General features: G+C 39.9%; 1 protein-coding gene and 2 non-coding genes across 3 annotated transcripts; all 3 read right to left on the bottom strand.

The window, feature by feature from the left end:
• Positions 1–2,466: 2,466 nt before the first annotated feature.
• Positions 2,467–2,557, bottom strand: Trnar-ccu (transfer RNA arginine (anticodon CCU)). The gene is given in 2 exon segments: positions 2,467–2,502; positions 2,521–2,557. It is a non-coding gene; the product is annotated as a tRNA-Arg (tRNA).
• A 1,487-nt stretch (positions 2,558–4,044) lies between these two features.
• Trnar-ccu (transfer RNA arginine (anticodon CCU)) lies at positions 4,045–4,135 on the bottom strand. Its single transcript is given in 2 exon segments — positions 4,045–4,080; positions 4,099–4,135. It is a non-coding gene; the product is annotated as a tRNA-Arg (tRNA).
• A 3,031-nt stretch (positions 4,136–7,166) lies between these two features.
• On the bottom strand, positions 7,167–26,311 carry LOC137278371 (uncharacterized). Its single transcript, XM_067810664.1, has 6 exons — positions 26,178–26,311; positions 16,678–16,824; positions 13,406–13,461; positions 12,741–12,820; positions 11,054–11,142; positions 7,167–10,595 (listed from the first exon to the last, which is right to left on the bottom strand). Exons 1-6 carry the CDS (start codon positions 26,299–26,301, stop codon positions 10,552–10,554), a joined length of 540 nt encoding a protein of 179 aa, XP_067666765.1. The 5' UTR covers positions 26,302–26,311; the 3' UTR covers positions 7,167–10,551.
• Between the last annotated feature and the right edge of the window lie 630 nt (positions 26,312–26,941).

The raw sequence follows: 26,941 nt of genomic DNA, 5'->3' as shown, positions 1-26,941 counted from the left end.
CGTAGGAGGCCGGTGCCTTATTCATTGGGCCACGTGGGCTTGGTCGTTTTCTATCCATGTGCTGAGAAATGCTTTTTTAAACAGAATGGAAACAAAACTAACTTGATAGTCAGTGTTAGGATTTGTTAAAACTGATGCCTGGAAACCTCAACACATTTTCTCAGGTATACTCAATTGGAAATTCATACAGGTTTGTACACTTTCAATATTTATATTGTTTTAAAACTTAAAAACAAAGAAGAAGACCAAAAGAATGCATTACCCACGACGGGACTCGAACCCGCAATCCCCGGCTATCACCAGTGTCTTAGTGTAGGAGGTTGGTGCCTTATCCATTGGGCCACGTGGGCTTGGTGAAATTCAGCCGTTTTCTATCCATGTGTTGACAAATGCTTTCAAACAGTGTGGAAAGAAAACTACTTGATAGTCAGTGTTAGGATTTGTTGAAACTGGCGCCTGAAAATCTCAACACATTTTCTCATTTATATTCAATTGCAAACTCATACGTACTTGTACACTTTCAATATTTGTATTGTTTTAAAACTTAAAAACAAAGAAGAAGACCAAAAGAATGCATTACCCACGACGGGACTCGAACCCGCAATCCCCGGCTATCACCAATGTCTTAGCGTAGGAGGCCGGTGCCTTATTCATTGGGCCACGTGGGCTTGGTCGTTTTCTATCCATGTGCTGAGAAATGCTTTTTTAAACAGTATGGAAACAAAACTAACTTGATAGTCAGTGTTAGGATTTGTTAAAACTGATGCCTGGAAACCTCAACACATTTTCTCAGGTATACTCAATTGCTAACTCATACGTACTTGTACACTTTCAATATTTGTATTGTTTTAAAACTTAAAAACAAAGAAGAAGACCGAAAGAATGCATTACCCACGACGGGACTCGAACCCGCAATCCCCGGCTATCACCAGTGTCTTAGTGTAGGAGGTTGGTGCCTTATCCATTGGCCTACGTGGGCTTGGTGAAATTCAGCCGTTTTCTATCCATGTATTGACAAATGCTTTCAAACAGTGTGGAAAGAAAACTACTTGATAGTCAGTGTTAGGATTTGTTGAAACTGGCGCCTGAAAATCTCAACACATTTTCTCATATAAAATTTCAATTGCAAACTCATACGTACTTGTACACTTTCAATATTTGTATTGTTTTAAAACTTAAAAACAAAGAAGAAGACCAAAAGAATGCATTACCCACGACGGGACTCGAACCCGAAATACCCGACTATCACCAATGTCTTTGTATAGGAGGCCGGTGCCTTATTCATTGGGCCACGTGGGCTTGGTCGTTTTCTATCCATGTGCTGAGAAATGCTTTTTTAAACAGTATGGAAACAAAACTAACTTGATAGTCAGTGTTAGGATTTGTTAAAACTGATGCCTGGAAACCTCAACACATTTTCTCAGGTATACTCAATTGCAAATTCATACAGGTTTGTACAGTTTCAATATTTATATTGTTTTAAAACTTAAAAACAAAGAAGAAGACCGAAAGAATGCATTACCCACGACGGGACTCGAACCCGCAATCCCCGGCTATCACCAGTGTCTTAGTGTAGGAGGTTGGTGCCTTATCCATTGTGCCACGTGGGCTTGGTGAAATTCAGCCGTTTTCTATCCATGTGTTGACAAATGCTTTCAAACAGTGTGGAAAGAAAACTACTTGATAGTCAGTGTTAGGATTTGTTGAAACTGGCGCCTGAAAATCTCAACACATTTTCTCATTTATATTCAATTGCAAACTCATACGTACTTGTACACTTTCAATATTTGTATTGTTTTAAAACTTAAAAACAAAGAAGAAGACCAAAAGAATGCATTACCCACGACGGGACTCGAACCCGCAATCCCCGGCTATCACCAATGTCTTAGCGTAGGAGGCCGGTGCCTTATTCATTGGGCCACGTGAGCTTGGTCGTTTTCTATCCATGTGCTGAGAAATGCTTTTTTAAACAGTATGGAAACAAAACTAACTTGATAGTCAGTGTTAGGATTTCTTAAAACTGATGCCTGGAAACCTCAACACATTTTCTCAGGTATACTCAATTGCAAATTCATACAGGTTTGTACAGTTTCAATATTTATATTGTTTTAAAACTTAAAAACAAAGAAGAAGACCGAAAGAATGCATTACCCACGACGGGACTCGAACCCGCAATCCCCGGCTATCACCAGTGTCTTAGTGTAGGAGGTTGGTGCCTTATCCATTGGCCCACGTGGGCTTGGTGAAATTCAGCCGTTTTCTATCCATGTGTTGACAAATGCTTTCAAACAGTGTGGAAAGAAAACTACTTGATAGTCAGTGTTAGGATTTGTTGAAACTGGCGCCTGAAAATCTCAACACATTTTCTCATTTATATTCAATTGCAAACTCATACGTACTTGTACACTTTCAATATTTGTATTGTTTTAAAACTTAAAAACAAAGAAGAAGACCAAAAGAATGCATTACCCACGACGGGACTCGAACCCGCAATCCCCGGCTATCACCAGTGTCTTAGTGTAGGAGGCCGGTGCCTTATCCATTGGGCCACGTGGGCTTGGTGAAATTCAGCCGTTTTCTATCCATGTATTGACAAATGCTTTCAAACAGTGTGGAAAGAAAACTACTTGATAGTCAGTGTTAGGATTTGTTGAAACTGGCGCCTGAAAATCTCAACACATTTTCTCATATAAAATTTCAATTGCAAACTCATACGTACTTGTACACTTTCAATATTTGTATTGTTTTAAAACTTAAAAACAAAGAAGAAGACCAAAAGAATGCATTACCCACGACGGGACTCGAACCCGAAATACCCGGCTATCACCAATGTTTTAGTGTAGGAGGCCGGTGCCTTATCCATTGGGCCACGTGGGCTTGGTGAAAATCAGCCGTTTTCTATCCATGTATTGACAAATGCTTTCAAACAGTGTGGAAAGAAAACTACTTGATAGTCAGTGTTAGGATTTGTTGAAACTGGCGCCTGAAAATCTCAACACATTTTCTCATTTATATTCAATTGCAAACTCATACGTACTTGTACACTTTCAATATTTGTATTGTTTTAAAACTTAAAAACAAAGAAGAAGGCCAAAAGAATGCATTACCCACGACGGGACTCGAACCCGCAATCCCCGGCTATCACCAATGTCTTAGCGTAGGAGGCCGGTGCCTTATTCATTGGGCCACGTGGGCTTGGTCGTTTTCTATCCATGTGCTGAGAAATGCTTTTTTAAACAGTATGGAAACAAAACTAACTTGATAGTCAGTGTTAGGATTTGTTAAAACTGATGCCTGGAAACCTCAACACATTTTCTCAGGTATACTCAATTGCAAATTCATACAGGTTTGTACAGTTTCAATATTTATATTGTTTTAAAACTTAAAAACAAAGAAGAAGACCAAAAGAATGCATTACCCACGACGGGACTCGAACCCGCAATCCCCGGCTATCACCAGTGTCTTAGTGTAGGAGGTTGGTGCCTTATCCATTGGCCCACGTGGGCTTGGTGAAATTCAGCCGTTTTCTATCCATGTGTTGACAAATGCTTTCAAACAGTGTGGAAAGAAAACTACTTGATAGTCAGTGTTAGGATTTGTTGAAACTGGCGCCTGAAAATCTCAACACATTTTCTCATTTATATTCAATTGCAAACTCATACGTACTTGTACACTTTCAATATTTGTATTGTTTTAAAACTTAAAAACAAAGAAGAAGACCAGAAGAATGCATTACCCACGACGGGACTCGAACCCGCAATCCCCGGCTATCACCAATGTCTTAGCGTAGGAGGCCGGTCCCTTATTCATTGGGCTACGTGGGCTTGGTCGTTTTCTATCCATGTGCTGAGAAATGCTTTTTTAAACAGTATGGAAACAAAACTAATTTGATAGTCAGTGTTAGGATTTGTTAAAACTGAAGCCTGGAAACCTCAACACATTTTCTCAGGTATACTCAATTGCAAATTCATACAGGTTTGTACAGTTTCAATATTTATATTGTTTTAAAACTTAAAAACAAAGAAGAAGACCAAAAGAATGCATTACCCACGACGGGACTCGAACCCGCAATCCCCGGCTATCACCAGTGTCTTAGTGTAGGAGGCCGGTGCCTTATCCATTAGGCCACGTGGGCTTGGTGGAATTCAATCGTTTTCTATCCATGTGCTCAGAAATACTTTCAAACATTGCTCGTAGCACCAAAACAACTTGACAGTCAGTGTTAGGATTTGTTAAAACTGACACCTCACCAATTTATCTCAGGTACAGGCAAACGTAGATGAACAGTTTCAATACATGTATTGTTGAAAAACGCAAAAACAAAGAAGAAAACAAAAAAGAATGCACCACTCACAATGACTAGCATCAATGACCCCCGGCTGCCATATATATCTTTCTGCAGGAGGCCGGCGCTTGTTTTCGGTTTAAAATATTTATTCACATTTTTCATTATTACATTTGTGAGCAAAGCTAACACTACTAGAAGACAGACAAAAATGTCATTACACAGACTGGGCGGCAATGAATAAGAGTTCAGTTCAAAAGGCAGGAAACATGTTGAATTATATTGAACAGATGTATATCTATATGCATGCATAAATATCAGTATTTATGAATGAGCATGTGTGGTGAAGTTATTTTCGAATATTTAAATAACGAAACTCTAAAATGGCGGTTTAGAATGACGCTGAATAATGCTCTCACGTGAAATGACATTGTGTCTTGGTTTTTAGCTATAGCACTCCCGTTAAAAATAGAAACAGACGATGTATTGACAATTCAATATCTATGAATAGTTTACCTGATAACTTCTGTTGTGGTAGGTGTCGGAACGGAGTGACAGCTGTCCAACGTTAAATCAAGAATCTTGGTACACATCTGTCAACATTTCATTTACAAGTGATTTCAGGGAAGATAACTCTTCGCAATAGATGAACATATTTAAAACGTCTTCTGTTTCACTTTGACAAACTGGGCAACATCGGTGTTTGACAGTCCAATTTTAGAGAGTTATATGAGATGTACAGACAATATCATCAGCAATTTTGAAATCTAACTGTACAGAATTCGTTACTTTATCTGTTTGCCATACACTGAGCCAAATATCTTTCCAATTAACACCTATGGCAATATTATCGTACCAGCCGATAGCGACTGGCTCCTTGAAATATTTTTTTCCCTGAAAACATGAATATTTAGCTGTAAATATTTCAACAGATACTTTCTGTACATCAGTTGTGCTTTGAGGGAAGATATTTGTCCACATCAGACAAAGTTATCCCTTTCCGCCCTGGCGTCAGCGCATATAAAATGATCCTGTCTCATTGTATTGCACATGTGTCTACAGCTTGATCAGCTTGAGTTACTCTACGTATGCATGATCCGGTAGGTCAATTGGCACAAACTGCATGTCGAATTAACATCATTAAATAACGGAGAATGTTAAACGGTGACTTTGTCTCGGCTTTTCGGATATGTTGACAATCAACTTCAGGATAGAAGACACCAGTTGTGACACGGTCAAGCAGTGTATTAGTACCTCTTGATCAGGTCAAGCTGGACAACCTGTATCTCAGGAAAGGTGCCATAATGACACCCAAACTGCATGATGTTTCGTATTATGATTTGTTTACACTGATGCCATAAACGCAATGCACTTATGAACATCATTTCAATAGAAAAAGGCAAAGCTGGATGTCTTGCCATGACATGCCATACTTTGAAACAGTGTAACATTCAAACTGTTTGAGGGCTTGGGGTGGGGTTGCGGTGTAGCCTAGTGGTTTAAGCGTCCGCTCGTCAAGCCGAAGACGCGGGTTCGCCGCCCATAACTGGTGTCCTCCACCGTAATATTGCTGGAATAAACTGAAAGCGGCACAAAACCATACTCACTCACTCACATATTTAGAAAGTGGCGATTAGGTGCCTGACTCTAAGGGTGTGTGATAGAATCATGGACGGATTCTAGTGTGAGTAAATGGAATAAATATCACATATATCGTGGGAATTATTGGGAACGTGAATGTGTGAAAACTTTCTAGTTAAAACTGAAATATATCGAAGATTAAAACAACAGAAGAATTTACCATGACAAAATATACCGTCTTAATTGGCGGAAATAATACTGACCTAATGAGCCATATACTTCTTGCTGGTAAAAAGTACACCCATATATAAGCATTGAAAACACAAAGTTATGACTGGGTATATTTCTAAAAATACTAGGTGATATTTTGAAAACTGAAAAGTTCATTGCTAATAAGAATAATAAAATATTACAATCTGACCCAAAATGGTCACCACTACTGCCATATTTTCAGTATGTATAACATCTATCCATATGAATTTATGACTTATTGTGTACTTGTACTGTTGTATTATGCCTTTTGTGAATTTGTGTCTACGGATTTGAATGAATAAAAAAAGAAATCACATATGTCTTGTTTATTAATGTTTCGTGTGAACATGTACCAATGTTTAGGAGTTTTGGAGTAAACTAAGGACTTATGGCATTGAGAATAACACTACAAAACCAGTACTGATTGTCCTTGTCGCCTGGATGTCCACCTTTTCATAGTTGTTATGGTATATATTCCAACATTTAATATACAAACCAAATGAAACGGTGCCAACCTTTTACCGTACTATTTTCAGTATAAATCCTAACAATACACGTTGCCATTCACGATGCGTGAGTGGTTTTACGCCATTGTAGCAATATTCCATCACTATCAGCCGTGTGGGGAATCGAACCGGGGTTCATCAGCGAGACGAGAGGATGCTTTAACCATTAGGCTACCCCACCGTATCAGTCACGACAGGATAGCAGTCAGGACTGCTGTCAATCTTATACAGTTGAAAAGGAAGGAAACTGTCAAACGTAAAATTAATACTCCTAAACTGTTCATGTTTTGAAGTTTATTTACACCCCACAGCGCAAGACTGTATCCATGAGACCGTATCCAGTTTATATGGGGATTCCTTTAGTTGAATTCAAAGAAGGTTTTGGAAGTTTAAACAACAAGTAATGAACACAATAATTCATTCAATGTAACCCCAATTGTACGGAACTCGTGGATAATTATGCTCACTCTTTTAAAAAACTGACATTACATGCATGCTCGTTTAATATTTTATCCATGTACACAACAACACAGATTTCATTGTGACGCTTATCTCTTTTATTATCTTCTTTACATTCGTCACATCACGTTTTCAAAAACTGTTGAGATGAGTAAAATGTATTATTCCAAAACATTTTTATTTACATCGATATATATCGTACTGTAGAAATCATATTTCAACCAAATTATTTACAGAATTGTCGTTATACACTGGTAGCTGTGTAAACGGGAACAGTTTTACGAAAATCTTTAAAAAATATTTCAGCAACGTCACGAAAGTTATATTACAAATATGTTCCTATTCACTCAGCATGACAAAGCGTTCTACTACGATTTGATAGGATTCTCAAGAACAAGTGACTTGTTCACAAACGGACGGAAGGGTAGATTCACTGAAATGTATATTAAGAAAGATCAAGGTCAAAATGAAGAACATTATCACAATGAATGAATCCAAGTTACTTACATCATTTCTGTAAATACATGAATGACACAGACATTGATATCAATGTTGATACAGTGGAACCATGTCAATCCGAAATATCCTAAAGACGGACAGATTACTGTACTCTTTAAATGGGCTGCAGTCTCGCGGGGCGCAACTTTTGGTATTAAACTGGTTCCCGGCTCCCTTTGAGCGCCACAATATGCAACATGAAACACGGGGCCCAGCTCACTTCCGGTATCATCATCGTATATTCATATGTTGATCGATGCACGTTTGTTTGTTTACTGGTTAACGTATCACAATTCTCCCTTGCATTAACTTGGATGAAGGAGCAAGCATACACCCCGAATTAAATCCAGAAGTCTTGCTCTCCGTATATGACGGAAGTGTAATTGAGTGCGGACCAGAAAAATCAGAAAATGCACTTGCTGACATCATGAGTATTGAGCTACGAATGCAAATGATGTCAATCACGGGATCGTTTGGTCCAGACACATTCATTTGCAGACGGGAGTCACAGACCTTCAATATCCCTACGTGTTAAGTTCGACAAGAAGCACACAATCAAATAATGACGATTTTCCGGAATACCGATGTCACAATGTAGACAAGAGTATAATAAACGAATAACACATTAAAAACGACATTGATTAACAACCTAACGCAATGAATCTAATATGATGTGATATGTATCAAGTATATACAAAAAACACGCTACCAACTCCGATAATTTAGTTTCAAACATAATCTTGTTTACCAAAACAAATACCATTGCTTTTCTTTTAGCTCTAATACAGGTTAAAACACATTCGAATCAAAAGCACACACATCAATAGAAATTACAGGGACAGGTGGATTCTTTTGTTGGCGTGATCCCACGTGTAGTGTTCAAATTATCGGGGCAGCTCATTAAGCCGTTAATTACAATACTTCAGTTTTATGTTTGAATGGTGTAGTAGGAAATAGCAAAGTTCCCATGCCATTTAAAGACTTGCAGATATATAGGATCACTTTCGGAATGTACAACGTGTCGAACCCACGATTCTGGCTCGACTAAATGCGAGTGAGTAACTGACTATAGTTTTACGCCGCATTCCAGCTTTATGTAAATAATCAAGTCTGAACCAGACAATCCATTTGATTAATATCGTAAGCATCGATCTGTGCAATTGGGAACCGATGACATGTGTCAGCCAAGTCAGCGAGTCTGACCACCCGATCTCGTTAGTCGCCTCTTACGAAAGGGATAGTCGCCTTTTATGGCAAGCATGGGTTGCTGTAGGCCTGTTCTACCCCGGACCTTCACGGGTCCGACTAACTGCGGGACACTAGACCATTGTAACCCTGTCAACGATAGAACAAACAACCAACTCAGAAAATATACTACCTGCTTTGTGCTAGTGAGTGACGGGCACCTGCCCTGACTTCCAAAGCAAGATGTGAAGTCAGGTGTCATGGGTTTTACGTCCCGGTGAAGTATATTGCACTTTTCTGGCCAAGCGTATGACCATATGTTTGGTTGATTCCAACTAACAGGTCCCGTGAATATCCGGGTAAAAACTGATCTTCACCAACGTATGCTTGTCGTAAGACGCGACTAAAGGATCGGGTGGTCAGGCTCGCAGACACAGTTTACACGTCATGATCGTATTAACGTCACGTCCATTGAGTAGATCAACGCTCATGATGCTGATCACTGGATTTTCCGCTCCTGACTAGATTACTTATAGACCTCCGACATATAGCTGGAAAATAACATAAGGAGATACCATGGTCGTCTAAATAGGATACCTAGTATCAGTACTTGGTTTATAAAAGTGCCAGGCACTTGCCAGGTACCACATGTTACCGTCTTTTGGTGTGGCCAGGCCAGGGAATTAAACCACGGACTTTCAAGTAAAATCTGAGCCAGAGGTTCCAAATATGTGAAGTTATCATTATCTCTTCAGAAACATCTCGCGGAGATGCTGTTAAGGGGTAAGTACGTCTAAATTGGTCTGATTGTAAGCTCAACTGAGTGATGCTCCCGCTTTTGAACAGATCCATCAGTAATGGACTTCACCCACACTACCGAGAGGCGAACATGATCTTCCCCATAACCAACAACCACTGCAACTGCTGGGTTAATGCCACACATATATATGAAAGACGATATACTGATATGTTCACACATACACACGTGATATCAACATTTTTGCAGAAGATAAAGAACAAATGGATTTCAACAAATCGACAAGACATAATAAAAGCATCAGTATGAGTGACCTGGTCATATTTGACAACTCATATTTAGGAGATAAACATACTGTGTTGGAAAATCAGAGGTATATAACGAAATTATAATAGCTCTAGCGTTCGGTTTTAAATCAAATTTAGAGCTATTATAATTTCGTTATATACCTCTGATTTTTCCACACAATACGTTTATATCCATTCTACCACAACCGTGGTATTCACATTTTAAACAAGTACCTAAAGTGTTGGAAAATCAGAGGTATATAACGTGATTATATACCTCTAAATGACTTTGATTAACCAATCACAATCCAGTATTTACTGAAGTCATGGTAGAATAAGTCATATACTGCGGAAAAAATATAACCCATCACATGAAAGCAGAAGTATTCATTTATTTTTTCCAGGTTCCTTCCCAAAATGTGGCGTACAAAGCTTGTGAAGAAACCGGGAGAGAAATAAAGTAATTCTAGTGCTTTCACCTGATCTCTTTTTTCCCTTCAGAAGATATATATACATGTGTATGAAAACAATATAGAAATGTGTGGACACTCTGGGCGCCTTTCACCTCATACTTTGGTCACACGCCTCAGACTTGGCCCTTTTTTCATCATTTGATGTTGATGAGAACTCAAGTATGTTTTTAAGTCCTTCATACATGTAACAAACCGCTTGGTAATGAAGGACAGCTAGGCACCTTCTACTGTCAATATCAGTGGTAATGTTTAACTTATTTCCCTCCGATCAGCTCGTGTATGCTTTAGGAACTGCAATGATGGAATCTGCATCTGGAAAATATTACCAATCCATGCATATTTACAGTGGAAGCCCCTTTAAACAGGGCATCAGATGTGTGAACATACATTTGTCACGATCGCCTACCTTAAGTTTGTGCATTGTAAAACTACAGACTGAACAGCAATAAGTTCTTACTTCTTTGTGAGTTGTATCAAATCATTACCAAACCAAACATTTTCTTCAGTGAGTGAGTTTAATTTTAGCTATATAAATATTCCAGCACTATCACGCCTGGGACCCCAGAAATGAGCTTCAAACACTGTACCCACATGGGGAATTGAAGCCTGGTCTTTGGCATGACGATATTTTCTTTAGACACAGCAGTAATTATACACAGATAAATAAATTTGTGATGGCATAAAGACTCCTTCACAGACAAAAACCACGGACATGTGAAATAATCAGCTTGGTAGACTTGTAAAAAAGACTTGTTCATAATTTAACATACCACTTTCGTGTAAAATATGATCCAGGATCAGTCCAACAAAAGTCCTTCGCTTACTGTCGTCACTGGATCTGGGGTATACATCGAAAGTCCTGTGGAAAGGAAGTAGGTAATCCAGCATTTTAAGTTGGACAAAATCACTACACAAATCCTTGTCCTCATGAAACCCTCAATACCTATTGTACACATAACTATGGAACCTGTATGACTATGTAAAGGTAAGCCATGGGTACATGTGAAGGTATCCCTGTATGACTATGTGAAGGTAAGCTATACGTACATGTCAAGGTATCCCAATATGACTATATAAAGGTAAGCTATACGTACATGTGAAGGTATCCCTGTATGACTATGTGAAGGTAAGCTATACGTACATGTGAAGGTATCCCAATATGACTATATAAAGGTAAGCTATACGTACATGTGAAGGTATCCCAGTACGACTATGTGAAGGTAAGCTATACGTGCATGTGAAGGTGTCCCAGTATGACTATGTGAAGGTAAGCTATACGTACATGTGAAGGTATCCCAATATGACTATATAAAGGTAAGCTATACGTGCTTGTGAAGGTATCCCAGTATGACTATGTAAAGGTAAGCTATATGAAAAGGTGAAGGTATCCCAATATGACTATGTAAAGGTAAGCTATACGTACATGTGAAGGTATCCCAGTATGACTATGTGAAGGTAAGCTATATATACATGTGAAGGTATCCCAATGTGACTATATAAAGGTAAGCTATACGTGCATGTGAAGGTATCCCAGTATGACTATGTAAAGGTAAGCTATATGTACACGTGAAGGTATCCCAATATGACAATGTAAAGGTAAAATATACCTGCATGTGAAGGTATCCCAGTATGACTATGTAAAGGTAAGCTATACCTACATGTGAAGGTATCCCAATGTGACTATATAAAGGTAAGCTATACCTACATGTGAAGGTATCCCAATGTGACTATATAAAGGTAAGCTATACGTACATGTGAAGGTATCCCAGTACGACTATGTGAAGGTAAGCTATACGTGCATGTGAAGGTGTCCCAGTATGACTATGTGAAGGTAAGCTATACGTACATGTGAAGGTATCCCAATATGACTATATAAAGGTAAGCTATACGTGCTTGTGAAGGTATCCCAGTATGACTATGTAAAGGTAAGCTATATGAAAAGGTGAAGGTATCCCAATATGACTATGTAAAGGTAAGCCATGGGTACATGTGAAGGTATCCCTGTATGACTATATAAAGGTAAGCAATACGTGCATGTGAAGGTATCCCAGTATGACTATATAAAGGTAAGCTATACGTGCATGTGAAGGTATCCCAGTATGACTATGTAAAGGTAAGCTATATATACATGTGAAGGTATCCCAGTATGACTATGTAAAGGTAAGCTATACATACATGTGAAGGTATCCCAGTATGACTATATAAGGGTAAGCTATATGTACACGTGAAGGTATCCCAATATGACAATGTAAAGGTAAAATATACCTGCATGTGAAGGTATCCCAGTATGACTATGTAAAGGTAAGCTATATGTACATGTGAAGGTATCCCAATATGACTATATAAAGGTAAGCTATACCTGCATGTGAAGGTATTCCAGTATGACTATATAAAGGTCAGCTATATGTACATGTGAAGGTATCCCAGTATGTGTATCAATCGATCTACTAAACGTACCAGCCTATGTGGTAGCCACACCGGGGACACAGCGAAATGGTCCACGTGTAGCCGGGAAACCAGCTGTCTTCCACGTAAGCCTGGAAACACACAAGACGTCAGGATAAAAATACATTTCCAACTATTCTAACGTGTGACACCAAGACAAAGGCCTCCAACTGTCTTTCCCCCTCAATACCAAAGAAAAGTACAGTCTTCGGGGTCATTTGGCATAACGCTGCCGGGGATCGAACTGTCGTCCAGACGCATTTGGGTGGCCTTGTGGTTAAAGCGATCGTCTGTCGCGCCGAAAAAAAGGGTTCGATTCCCCACAAAGGTACAACTCCGTGATATTGCTTGGATATTCCTTCATGCGTCGTAACACTAAAGCCACTCACAGAGTCTTTCGTCCTCTTCTATAACTACACCACAAAGGCGGGCCTTAAATCACTGAGTAACGACAACTCCTTCGTAAGAACAAGAACGGGTTGTGTTACATCACAGAAACTCGTTTAAGTGAACTCTCAAGAGAGACATACGGAATCATCTCAAGAATTTTTAAAAAAAGCTTGAAACATTGTGTTCCCCTGCCAGCTGCAGGTGTCCGCATATTCACATCCATGTCACCGTATGGACAGACGTCTTTGAGCTAAGTACCAGCAGCACACGCACGCATGCGCACTTACCTTGTCATACGTTTGCAGTTCAGCAGCTGCCGAGGTTATTACTTCGAAAAAATTACCTGAGGAAAAACACACGTGGTAAGTATGATACACAGCAACAAGAGTATGATGTTTTGTGTAAATATTTCATTTCTGATTCGCTGTTCCATGCACAACCAGACACCCAGGATAGTGTTTGGACCAGATCATCACATAGGGAACGTTAGGCATATCTAAAATATTTCAGATACAAAATAAGCTGCAGCAGGGAGTTCTAGAAGCAGAAATGTTGAAATACGATGAGTGAGTAAGTGTGAGTGAGTTTAGTTTTACGTCGAACTGAGCAATACTCCAGCTATATGGTGGCGATCTGTAAAATAATCACAGGGACTTGTATCGCTTAGAAACAGCGCTCGAAAGACATATATGTGTATAGACCATACCCTAGTACTATATAAAAGGAAAGGGATGTAACGAAGAAACCACCCCCTGTTCGATCAAAGTTACATGTCACCGCGTAAAATATTTCTAAGGCAACGTCGAGGCCAGATGATTTCCCTACATTACGAGCCATAAATGGTCACAATCGGATCATTATTTCAAAAGTTATACGCCACGAATCATCGAAAACAGCTACCTCCGCAATTTCACGCAAAAATCATGGATCACCAAATACGGCGAAAACTCACCTTTTAAATTAGTTTATTAATTCCAGACACGCTGACAGCACCAGCGCTGGGCTGGATTTGATCGGCTGCAGCATTCCGCGGGTCGGAAAACTCATTGCAACATCTACATGTCATTTTCTCGACAGTAAGCAAACATTTTAACCCAAATCGCTGGCAATCCTATTCACTTGTCGGCCATAAGTGACCTTGACATTTTATATAGTACTAGGGTAGGGTCTATACACATATATGTCTTTCGAGCGCTGTTTCTAAGCGATGCAAGTCCCTGTGTAAATAATCGAGTCTGGACCAGACAATCCAGTGATCAACAACATGAGCATCAATCTGCACAAATGGGAACCGATGAGGTTGCTGAAGGCCTATTCTACCCCGGGACCTTCGCGGGTCTGAAACACGATGAGGCCGGAGCTACAGAGATTATAGTCTGTCTCAAAATCACTGAACCATGTTGCTTTCCCCTCATCACCAGCCTTCCCTGATACCATATGCATAAATCACATCTACATTTTCCAAAGGATTCGCGGTTTCTTTTCATTTTAAATATGGATTGTTTCAAAACCGTATGTTTTCAGTGACTAAAGTCTCTTCACGAAGGTCTCCTTTACAGATGGTTTCTATTAAAGTTACATATTTTACGAAAAGTAGCCTCCATTTCTCAGGGGCTCGTCTACAGCTGAAATGAAGTTAAACGTTTCTATCAAAGGTGTAGGCCAATGCTTTAGACACGAAGCTTCCATTTTAAGCTGTTTTGAATTTAAATGTATACGCTTTTGTCATCAAAATGATACATATTTCATAAACGAAGGTCCATCTGAATTCATCTGAAGTTGCTTGTTTTTATCAAAATTATATCTGTTCAGAAATTGATCTCTCATACCAAAGATGCTCTTATTCAACTAAATGTAGTTGTTTGTGTCTTTCGATAGTATGTAATTCAAGAGACTAAGTCGTAGTATACCTTGGTGTATATAGGATCGATCCGCCTTGTAGGATCATATGTACACCTCAAAAGGTTACAAATGTAATGTCCCTGGTTTCTGAGATAATGATATACTCTAACACAAAAAAGTAGGGGATATTCCATTTTGAGAGCATACCTATAGCCAATGCCAATGCATATGAGAATTATTGATATATATCAGATAAAACATTTCCAAACGAATGGAAGAAATTGTCACATTTCTTCTTGATTTCTCTTCGTCTGTTTTCTCCTTGGCGTCATCATTTGTATTCTATCAACCTTGTAAATCCAGTATCCCTTATTTTTTAATGTTATATGTCTCCTGCCGTTCATGCATCCTGTGTGAATCCACCTCAGAGGATTGGGCGGTTGGGCCAGGTAACGTGACTGAATGCGTGTCTCCGTGACCCGATGACTTGGCCATGATGGATACTGCCTATTCTCTCCATCAATGCCTTGTCTGGCTAGGTTACGTTAAGATCTTAGCATATACATGTAAATGGACGAATACTCATGTATGCCGATAAAAGTCATTCACCCACTAAATCTGTATACTTACACCTTGAAAAGTACATATGAATACGAATATAGCTATAGTCGGGTAACTTATTAAGCGTTCACGTGCCACGCTAAAGACCCCGGTTCTATTCCCGAAGTGGATACAATGTGTGAAGCCCATTTCTGGTGATATTGCTGAAATATTGATGAAATCGGCTCTGAGCCCAACTCACTAACTCACTGGCCAATCATGAATTTCACTGTGTGATGCAGACTACCTATTCTCAAAACGTTCGTAGTCCTACGAACTTCTCAAACCCATTCTTAACACACTGGCTAGATCAAAGTTAAGAATTCTAGGGCTACGAATGTTTCGAGAATAAGGGCCCTGACTCATACAATCCTGCACTCAACAGTGTCAAGCCAAATAATGTAAACATTAATTTTTTTTTAACTCCGCGCTCACCAATATTCCAGGTATACAGCGTTGGACTGTCTGTACCTGATAATCCGGTGATCAACATCATAAACAATGGAATCAATGCAGTTGGGTGAGTGGGTTTAGTTTTAAGCCGCCTTTAGCAATATTTCAGCACTATCACAGGGGACACCAGCAATGGGCTTCACACAGCGTAATCATGCTAGGATTCGAACCCGGGTCTTCAGCATGACAAGCTAACCACTAAACTGCCCCATCGCATCCCTCAGTTTTGATGAGTGAGTGAGTGAGTTTAGTTTTACGCTACTCAGCAATACTCCAGCTATATGCCGGCGGCCTGTAAATAATCGAGTCTTGACCGGACAATCCAGTGATCAAAAACATCGATTTGCGCAACTGAGAACCGATGGAATGTGTCAACCAAGTCAGCGTGCCTGACCACCCGTTCCCGTTAGTTGCCTCTCACGACAAGCAGAGTCGCCTTTTATGGCAAGTATCGGTTGCTGAAGACCTTTTCTATACCGGATCTTCACGGGTTCAGTTTGGACGAGATGACATGTGCCATACAAGTCAAAGAGACAAATTATCAGTTAGTCGCCTCTTCCGGCAAGCCTGCATGGGTTGCTGAAGATAAATTCTAACCGGGATCTTGAACATTTCAAGCCCACAATCACACAATCGTGTGCTTAGCTGTATAAGCAAATCCTACCCTGGGGGTTTCGAAATAGCTGTATGAGAACTCCAGTTTGTCCTGAAATAGTATCGTTCCTTTGCCTGTGAGCCAAGTCACTGGGGATGGCCAGGAGGTCAGCCGCCTTGGCTATCTCGTTCCCACATCGGCGACACAGTAAATACCCTAAACAGACAAAGCACAGTTAGCATTGTACGCTTGTATTAGGTATCGTGGCGGATACGACATGTAAACAACCACATAAACATATCTAAGCAAAACCTAAGACCATAATACGTTCTGCAGAAGAGTGAGTAAGTTTAATTTTACGCTGCTCCTCGTAATATTCCAGCTATATATGGCGATGGTCTGTAAATAATTGAGTCTGGATCAGACTATCCAGTGATCAACAACATAAGCATCAATCTGCACAATTGGGAACCGATGACATGTGTCGACCCAGTCAGTTACCCTGACCACCCGATTCCGTTAGTAGCCCCATAAGACATGCATAGTCGTCTTTTATCGCAATTATATTGGTTGCATGAAGACATATTCTATCCCGGAACTTCACGGGTCACATATCCAAAGAAAATATAAAACAGTAATTTATTCTGCAGAAGAGTAATAGAGAGTATTGTATACACGCTCAAATACAAATAGTGAGTTTAATTCTACGCAGCACTCCGCAATATTCCAGCGCTATCGCGGCGATCTCTAAATAATTTGGACCACACAATCCAGTGATCAGCATCATGAACATCGCCCTTCACAATTGGCATACGATGATACTTGTCAAACAAGCCTGCGAGTCTGACCACCTGATTAGTCGCCTCTCACGACAAGCATGGATTACTGGCGATCAATCCGCATATCCATGGATATACAACTTCGTTTATATTGATATCACATGATATGACATGTTTGATATGGGTACTAGCTACACAGAAACGTCGCTCATATCAGTATTAAAGAAGTTGTATAGACTCTCCACATGCCACTCATGGAAGTTAAATTTATTCAACCACTTTCAGAATCATTCGAACCTTTCACCATCGTACTGATAATTTGTGAGAGTTTTATTTGATTTTATTTTTTTATTTTATTCTAATTTTGTTTTTGTATTATTTTGTTTTGTTTTTGTTTTTGTTTCGTTAACTATGACTTCAACTGATTCCGCCCAATGACGATAAAGGTGCAAACACAAATTGTGTAAAACATATTGCGTCAATTTATGCTTAAGCTACTCTTAAATAGCTGAAAATATTCATGAGTTGTTACGAGGAGTTATGCTGACTAGTGTTTGTAACACGCGGCTCGTACATGGGCTCATGACGTTTTAATGTTCAGACAGACAAGCCTTTATTCACGCTCGGAATCATGCTACTTACGAGTTTTTTTTTAAAGCAAATATATGAATACATACATAAAAAACAGAAGACAGACACACGCTTTTACACGAAGACAGACCCAATGAATACGTTTATTCATACACAAAAGTTGAAAGATACAAAGACGTCTGTACCTAAGGGTACTGCCCTGTGAATGTACATTGAATGTACATTCATGTACTGAAAAGTCACGTTTGTCGACCAATTTTCCCGACACTTGCTGATAAAATAATAAATAAATTTTCAATTAGTAAACTGCAATAGTATTATGTAATATACACGTGAGAATTTTGCAGGGTTTGAAGACTATACACATGGCGGGCACTTTTGCTAGAGACCCTCTCTGAGCGGAAATCTCTCGCTTCAGAAAGGAATGACATCTAAATGTCAGCGCCCAAAGGCTCTCTATCTCAAATATTCCCCTTGTGGAGTAAAATGACAGTTTCAACATGACAGTGAGAGAGTTTAGTTTTACGCCGCACTCAGAAATATTCCAGTTATATGGAGGTGGTCAGTAAATATTTGAGTCTGGAACAGACAAACCATTGATCAACAGCATGACATTCGATCTGCGCAGTTGGGACCGATGACATGTGTCAAACAAGTCAGCGAGCCTGACCACCCGATCCCGTTAGTCGCCTCTTACGACAAGAATACCCGCCTTTTATGACTCAACATGAGAACGATACAAAAATATGCGGCAACAAGTCATGGTCAACTGAGTATGTTGCTCACAAAATGTGGTTTGTCAAACATGATGATTTATTGACAATTCAGTACAAGCTTGACAACGTAACTGAGAATACATTGAGACAGTATGCTTTGCGATGGCAGATATAAGGGAGGTAACTCTTTGCGCCTTTACGTTCAGTAAACAGACACTGTCTCATCCATTCGGGATCCACCGGCAATATTCGGCAGTATTCGGGCTGCGAGTAGGTTACAAACCTGTTGTCTGGTGTTAATTAATTCCCCAGCATGTATCCAATTCCTGGCAGATTATGTTTGAATCGAAACTGTTTAGTTGGTTCATCCATTACAAAGTTCAAGGGAAACAGATATTTGTGTTTATACAACGGCATGGCAGGTGTGGGGTGAGACAAACACCAAAGTGATGCAGTGTTTTTCAGTTTGGTTCAACACAACAAAACAAAATATTCCGGCTTATAAGCGTCCCAAGGGTAGAAGGAGCCGCAGGTAACTGGCAAAACTCCTTTCCGTGCGTCGAATGCCAGCTCGGCCTGATTGTGCCCGTGGGTTCAACCAACTCGTATATAATAATAATGATAATAATGAGTACTGCTATAGCGCTAAATTCTACACCCCAAGTGCATGCACAAGGAGCATACAAACAGACAGCTCACTATCTTACCTTCATATAAATACTTTAATTTCATTGGTCAATGATGCTTTAACAAGTTTCCGTGTCACCCACCCCAGGAGGGTGACAACTGGAAAAAATATATTACCCACTACCACGGTAACCGCTAAATTTTCCGCCGAGCTGTGTTGCTAAGAATGGTATGAGGTCATAATATAATGCAGTGCCCGGAGTTCGAAAACCGTTCGCTTAGCTGTTTTGAGTTCACTATGTAGACATTTATTTCACCGGCTGTCTCCGCTATAATTAAACTATTTTATACACGTTTTCACACTCAACACAAACATAATTATCACTTTTCATAACAGTTTTAAGCTTGTCAGAATATGTTTCATTGATTTTAAAAATGTAGTCGAGAGGCAAACGCCATTTCGTTTACATGTCATATAATCCGTCGTGATCTTCAAAATAAAGTAAATTTGCTATTCTGGACATTTAACATGACAAAAAGATACACACGCTGTATCCTTCGTCCGAGGGTAATACAGTCTGATGTTCGTCTCTTTGTGTTACACCAGATGACCCAAGCTGCCTGCGAAGCGCTTGAAGGTGATAATCATATGAGCTGTCCCACCGGGTACCCATTTTAACATCTGAGTCCTTACTGCCTCAGTTCAAACTTTACGTCTACATCATGCTGACGCCGTTATACAACTGGAGACACAATCAGAGGGGTGTTCAACCAACCTTTCTCACTTCCTTATATACACAGATGTCCACATGAGACAGTCGGTAAACGATTCCGACGGACAGACTGATAGGCCGTTTTCAAGGCGACGTGCACGCCATATGGGAGTATTTCACCAACAGGCGACCTACATATCATGTCAACCCTGCGTCTGTCCAACCTGCGAGTATTTCTACATGCTCCTCGACTAGTCTGTCTCACAGTCCCTTGTCCTCTATCTCCTTTTACGCCTTGCCCATGTGTAAGCTATTGATTAAGCCAAACATTTTCCACAGGTTCGGAAACGCCATCGTCACGGAAGTTCCTTTTCGGTTCAAATGTAATACTAATAATATTCTGTATTGTATTAGTCTACATCGCACACTGCAATAAACCATATGGCTTCTAGATGGGTCATTAGCGAAAAGAAATCAGCACACCGTAGACTAAGGCCTAGTCTCAGAATATATATAATTTTAATAGCAACAAACAAACCCATTTTAATTGAAAAGGAGTCCCCAGGGAAAAAAAGAGAGATTCCCCAACCTAACAAAATCTAGACTTGCTACATTTAAGGCTTCAGCACTGCAGAGTAGGCTTGGCAGTAGGCAAAATAATGTGGTTCAGAGACTGTGAGACAGACTAAGCACACCTCTGCATGTACCAAAATTATACAACTAGAAAGAGGTTCAGGAACATTCCATTCTTTCGTATTACTATAATTCATTTGCCATAATAGATTCAGTTGTTCTTTGGCTTCTAGGGAAAGATATTTCAGTGCAAAAAAAGGTTACGGGTCTTATCAGCAATATTAATATTAATCATCATTTAAAAGAAAAATAGTCACTTGATAAATTGTGATTGACGTGTTGTGTATACATTGCTAGTAGATTTATACTTTAAGCCACTCACTCACTAACTCTCAGTGAGTGAGTGAGTTTTACGCCGCTCTGAGCAATATTCTGGCTATATGGAGGCGGTCTGTAAATAATCGAGTCTGGACCAGACAACCCAGTGATCAACAACATGAACATCGATCTGCGCAATTGAGAACCGATGACATGTGTCAGCCAAGTCAGCGAGCCTGACCACCCGATCCGGTTAGTCGCCTCTTACGACAAGCACAGTCGCCTTTTACGGCAAGCATGGGTTGCTGAAGGCCTATTCTACCCCAGGACCTTCACGGGTGACTAACTCTACAGCTTCTCTTCAGATGTTTATATACGTTGGTAGCATCATACATTTTGACCTCGTTGTCTTGGTATATGGAGTACACTTGAGCTCAATAGGTGAAAATCATTTAATGTCTCCACACGGAAGAACAGGGCATGCCGGTCCTCCGTTTCCGCGTGCAGCCAGCGAACATCTTTTTTAAAGTGTTAAAGCAGCCCAACAAATCACCCCTACTGCCTACTGACAGGACAATACTTTTCTTTGTCATATCCTACACGTGAATGTTTAACTGCTGTTTCATTATTGAAGACTTTACTTAAAGCGGACAACGCCTCCATCGTAAATACCGACGTCGTTTTAATCTGCTTCTCCACTAGTCTACTCTTTAGCTATAGAGAATCTTTCCCCATGATGTTAACTTTCTGGGCGGGACACGATTAATAAAAAAACCCTCTGTGAAACCGAACGAATACTGCTAAAATGATTCAACAAACAGAAGCCGTGAAGATCCGGGTTAGAATTGATCTTCAACAACCATGCTTGTTGTAAGAGGCGACTAAAGGGATGGGTGGTCTGGTTCGCTGACTTGGTTGACACATGTCATCGTATCCCAGCTACGTAGATCGATGCTCACGCTGCTGATCGCTGGGTTGTCTGGTCCAGATTCGATTATTTACAGACCGCCGCCATTTAGATGGAATATTGCTCAGCGCAGCGTTAAACAACAAACAAGAGCACCAATGTTTATTCGAACTAATATTGCTGAAATGAGTAAACAAACAAACAAACATGACTGAAACGTACACTTATAAGACTGGCGCTTAATAGCAGGAAGACTTTGGTTACATGTCTATAGTTTCGTGTTCATATCTTTGAAGCTGAATTTCAGTGAATTTAGACTGACCTTACGGGGTCTGTGGTGAAATAACAAGGACACAACGTCGTGGCAAAGTCAGTTGCAGAAAAGTTCTCTTTTCAGCATACTTCTCTTAGACAATATTTCTAAAGCGATAGTAAAATTTAAAACATAAACTTCCCATTGAAACTGGGAGATGACAAAATACCCCATAAGGACACAGATTTAGTGACTTACGTGATCTACATTTGACTGGAGATGGGTTTCACTATTTATTTAAATGTAATTATTTTGCAGTCATACGTCATTATTAAAATACCCTTAGTGTTCCCTTTCAAATTTGTCAAAGTTCCGTCGACGTTTTCCAAGTAAAATTTCCACCCTTAAAATGTATCCAAGTTCACTTTAATTGATGTATCACCCAGTCATCCTCGTGTGCATTTTGTAGACACTCCTTTCTTACACTCATGTACTGCCTATGGTGGGTTATTTTGAGCAAATAAATGAGTGGTGATCATAATAACACGATAAACCTGATGTTATACCTGTTTATAAGGTAGTGAAACACTAAATTGGTGGACGTTGACTTTTCACCACAGACGCGTTGTGCAATATACCCATGACGTGTTGCTATATTTAGAAGGTAAAAACCCCCACGAGTGATTTGACGCTGGTATTCGCATGAGTGAGAATGTAAAAAGAACATACACTAAAAATGAACCGCGTAAGGTATAGTATCAAAATCAAAAATAAAATATTCGGATATACTGGTGAGAGGTTCGTGGTCAGACACTAATATTCAGTGACATATATCAGTTTGCCCGAGTAACTGAATAGTGTGCATGTTTTGTTTGCATGTTTATTGTTTAACGTAGCACTCAGCTATATTCCGGCAGTTTGAAAGTAATCGAGTCTGGACCACACAATCAAGTGTTTGACAGCATAACCGTCGATCCATGCAATAGGGATACCATATCAACCAAGCTAGCAGTCTGCCCACAGGACCCCGTATTGTCATTGTAAAACAGCAATACGTAAACAGCAGAGTGAGTGTGTGAGTTTAGTTTTACGCCGCTTTTAGCACAATTATAGCTAAATCGGGGTGGGGGATGCCAGAAATGGGCTTCACACATTGTACACATATAGGGAATTGAACCCGGGTCCTTGACGAGACGAGCGAACGTTAACGCTCTAACCACAGCCCTGATGAAATCCTGGAAGTTAAATCGCTTAGACACCCACCCGACAATCATTAGGCTGTACTGACCTCCAACATTTGTACATGGTCCTACTCTGCATGTACACTAGTGATTACAATGCCATACGTTCATTTATGTGTTATGTGAATATTCAATTTATCTCCACAAACACAAAAAAACATCTATAGTCAATTCTTGACGAGGATGACGTGTTGTGGCTAACGGATACTGGTCGTCCCATTTTATCAAACTTGTTTCTTACAGTTTTCAATCTTTTCCTTTGATGGAACAGGAGCAACTGACGAGTTTTGCATCATATGAACATAGTTGTTAACAGTCGATAACGTGTCCATACAATCCAGCCTTGTACATCAAATGAGTGATTGAGTGAGTATTTTTCGTTTGTTCAAGCAGACAAGGACTGACAAATTAAATAGCGGTACAGAATTCAGCAAGGAAATGTCCCTCTGCCTGAAGATTGAAACGCTTGGTTGCATAACCTTGAAAGGATCAATTCTCATGTCCATTTTAAAGTTTGTTGTTGAACACTGCACATAGCAATATTCAAGCTACAACGCGACGGAATGAACATAATCGCGTCTGGATCAGACACTCCTGATCAACAGAATGAGCTGCAATGCGCATGCAGCTGACATATGATGACATTGTGTCAACCATGTAAGTAAGCCAGGCCATCCCATCTCGTTAGTCGCCTTTTACGATAAGCATGGGTTGTTGAAGACCAAGGTCTAGATTTTCGAAGCTCTCTCGGCGCCAAGATAGTCGTAAGTTAATGTTAATGCATGGCACTTACGACTATCTTAGCGCTAAGAGAGCTTCGAAAATCTGGGACCAATTCTAACCCGACTCTTGAGTGTGGATGATGATAGGAAATCCCATTCCGGATACTTACATAGTGGGTTGGTTTCTGGGTCATAGGTCCCAGTCCACAAATCGTTCGTAAACATTACGACATTACGGATCTCTGGAATATCATAGGTCTACGAACGACGTAGAGTTAAGAACGCTCTGTGGATCGCAAACCAGGACAGGAATACTATGCTTCCACCCAGAGTGTTCAGGAAATGCAGCTCTCAGGTTTACAGATCAACATGACGTCTTCAGTTATACTACAGAAGTTAACGAGTGAGTGAGTTACGTTAGTGGGCGTGGCTTCACTCCACTTTTAGCAATATTTCAGCAATATCACGGTCGGCGACGCCAGAAGTGGATTTCATACATTGGACCCGTGCGTGGAAAACAATTTACTAAAATGACAATATTGTTGTGATATTGCTGTTTATCTGGATCATCCAAGGTATGTGCAAGCTTACTTTCGCCGAGGCACACTTAAATGATCTGTTTGGTACTTTATAAAAATAGGAAAAAATGTTTTTCTATCCCTGACATTATTCGATACTGCTGAGTGATTTAATTAGATCAAATCGAAAACACAGTGGCGTCAGAGTGCTCTATATACTTCATCTACCTAAAAAAGGACAATTCATCGTTGTTTTATGCATAAACATATGTAGCGAGTTAAACACATATTTGTTCTGTTGTTAAACGCCACATAAAACAATATTCAAACAAAGTGACGGCGGTCTATAGATACTGGACAAGATAATTTAGGGATATTGATATTTTTATGATTGATATTTCATCAGATTGTCAATGGATAAATAGATCATTATTCACAATTTCAAAATTTACATATATCCCAAACTGTTCTTGTTCAGTATATTATTGTTTTGAACCAGGCAACCGAATAACTGACAACATGAACAATGATCAACGCAAATGGTATACGATGAAATCGAATGTGAGTATCGAATCTCGGTCTTCGGCTCTTACCTCAAATGTTGGCTCCCGTTTGATGCATTCCGACCTAGTGGTTGATATCGCGAGTATCGATCTACACCGTTAGAATGCGCAGCTATATCTCGGCAGCCTGTAACTAATCGAGTCTGGAGCAGACAATCCAGTGATCAACAACATGAGCATCGATCTGCGCAATTGGGAACCGATGACATGTGTCAACCAAGTCGGCGAGCCTGAGCATCCGATCCTGTTAGTCGCCTCTTACGACAAGTATGGGTTACTGAAGGCCAGTTTTCTAACCCATACAACTTTGAACTTGCAAAATTACTTCACTCGCAAACGGGAAAAGCGTAATTCCTCGTAGGGCGAAGGTTATTCTCGACATGCTCAAGGAATGTTCAAATACGGATCCATACCCTACAGCTATTGCCAGCTGTCATTCCCAGTTGTGGCCACCTTCCGCTTCAAGTCAAGCGTGTCACTTCAGACTCCGTGTATATAGTGCATAATCATACAGGTCTTCATTCCACAGTGATGGATTACCAGGGTTTCCACACCTGGGATCTCGCTATATCGTTATGTATAGAACTGAATACATAATCGTACTATCAGAGAATAAACAACGCGATTTATATGCAGACATACCGATCAGAACTGTTCCATGTTTCACATTTACCCATAACCACTGACGCGGATGATCATCATTCTAGACGAAAGAGACCTGAATGAATGCCAGTCGCTATGCCGATAGGGGGCTGCAGGATTAATGAAATGAGAATGTTATCAAAACACGAAAAAAAATATGTCACAATAATTTGCCTAAGTGAGCCGACAGGCTATGCCATGCCAAAATAGCGATCAGATAATGAATAGCTGGATCATAGCATCAGTACAAGCAATCAAAAATAATGAACGATTGATTACATGCAAAACAACAAACAACACTGGAAAAAACATGTACATATACCGAGGGCATACGTGTAGACATAACATAACAATGCAATTATATGCTATGCTAAGAACTGACATTATTGCATAAATCATATATTACCTTCAATGCCATCCGCAAAATGACACGTTACATATGCCACGATGTTTGCAAGGAAATATAACACTGTAATGTCAGTTAAGCACCTTAAACATCCTCGAAGTTGAAATGCTGTGGGCGCTGCCATGTTAAAATTGCACTGTGGGTAATAATGTTTATATCGTGACCTTTCCCCATATTGGCTCTTCCGTCTTGTATTTTGCCTCCAGCGGTTAGCTCTATTTGGATCAAATGTATTCGCTAAGTTTATGAAACTGCGACTAACCTTTGATTCTTGAGTTGATATAAGTGTTTACGTAATCGTATCCAGTTACATCCAGAATGACATATATCACAGATACGCGCGTTTTATAAGATATTTTCGTTCAACTGCTGGGCGACTATTTGAAGTTAGCATCACCGAAAACATGATTTTGACCCAGTTTGTGTACACGTTGCAAACTGCGCCACCAGGCACCCAGTAGGCGAAAATACATACTGCTGCCGTCTCGTGGGTGGATATTTTGATCAACAAATAACCTCTCGGGTAATTTTAGTATGTTACAACCATATCCTAATCACCTAGGAAACACAAAGAAGGTGATAAAAATACATAAACAACCTTTGCCCTCGTGACGGACTATATAACCTTGAGCATGATTGACAGCTACTACATTCTGACCAATCAAATGATGGAGGTGTGCCCCATTCGTCCAATCAGAGAGTTGAACTACGATCATATGGGTTTTGTTGATATTTTCACCAAGCTCCGCCTCCTCTAACACCAA

The sequence above is a fragment of the Haliotis asinina genome, chromosome 3, assembly GCF_037392515.1.
Source record: "Haliotis asinina isolate JCU_RB_2024 chromosome 3, JCU_Hal_asi_v2, whole genome shotgun sequence".
NCBI classification, from domain to species: Eukaryota; Metazoa; Mollusca; class Gastropoda; order Lepetellida; family Haliotidae; genus Haliotis; species Haliotis asinina.
The sequence above is the reverse complement of the archived record's forward strand: the minus strand, read 5'-3'. Positions and strand labels throughout refer to the sequence as shown.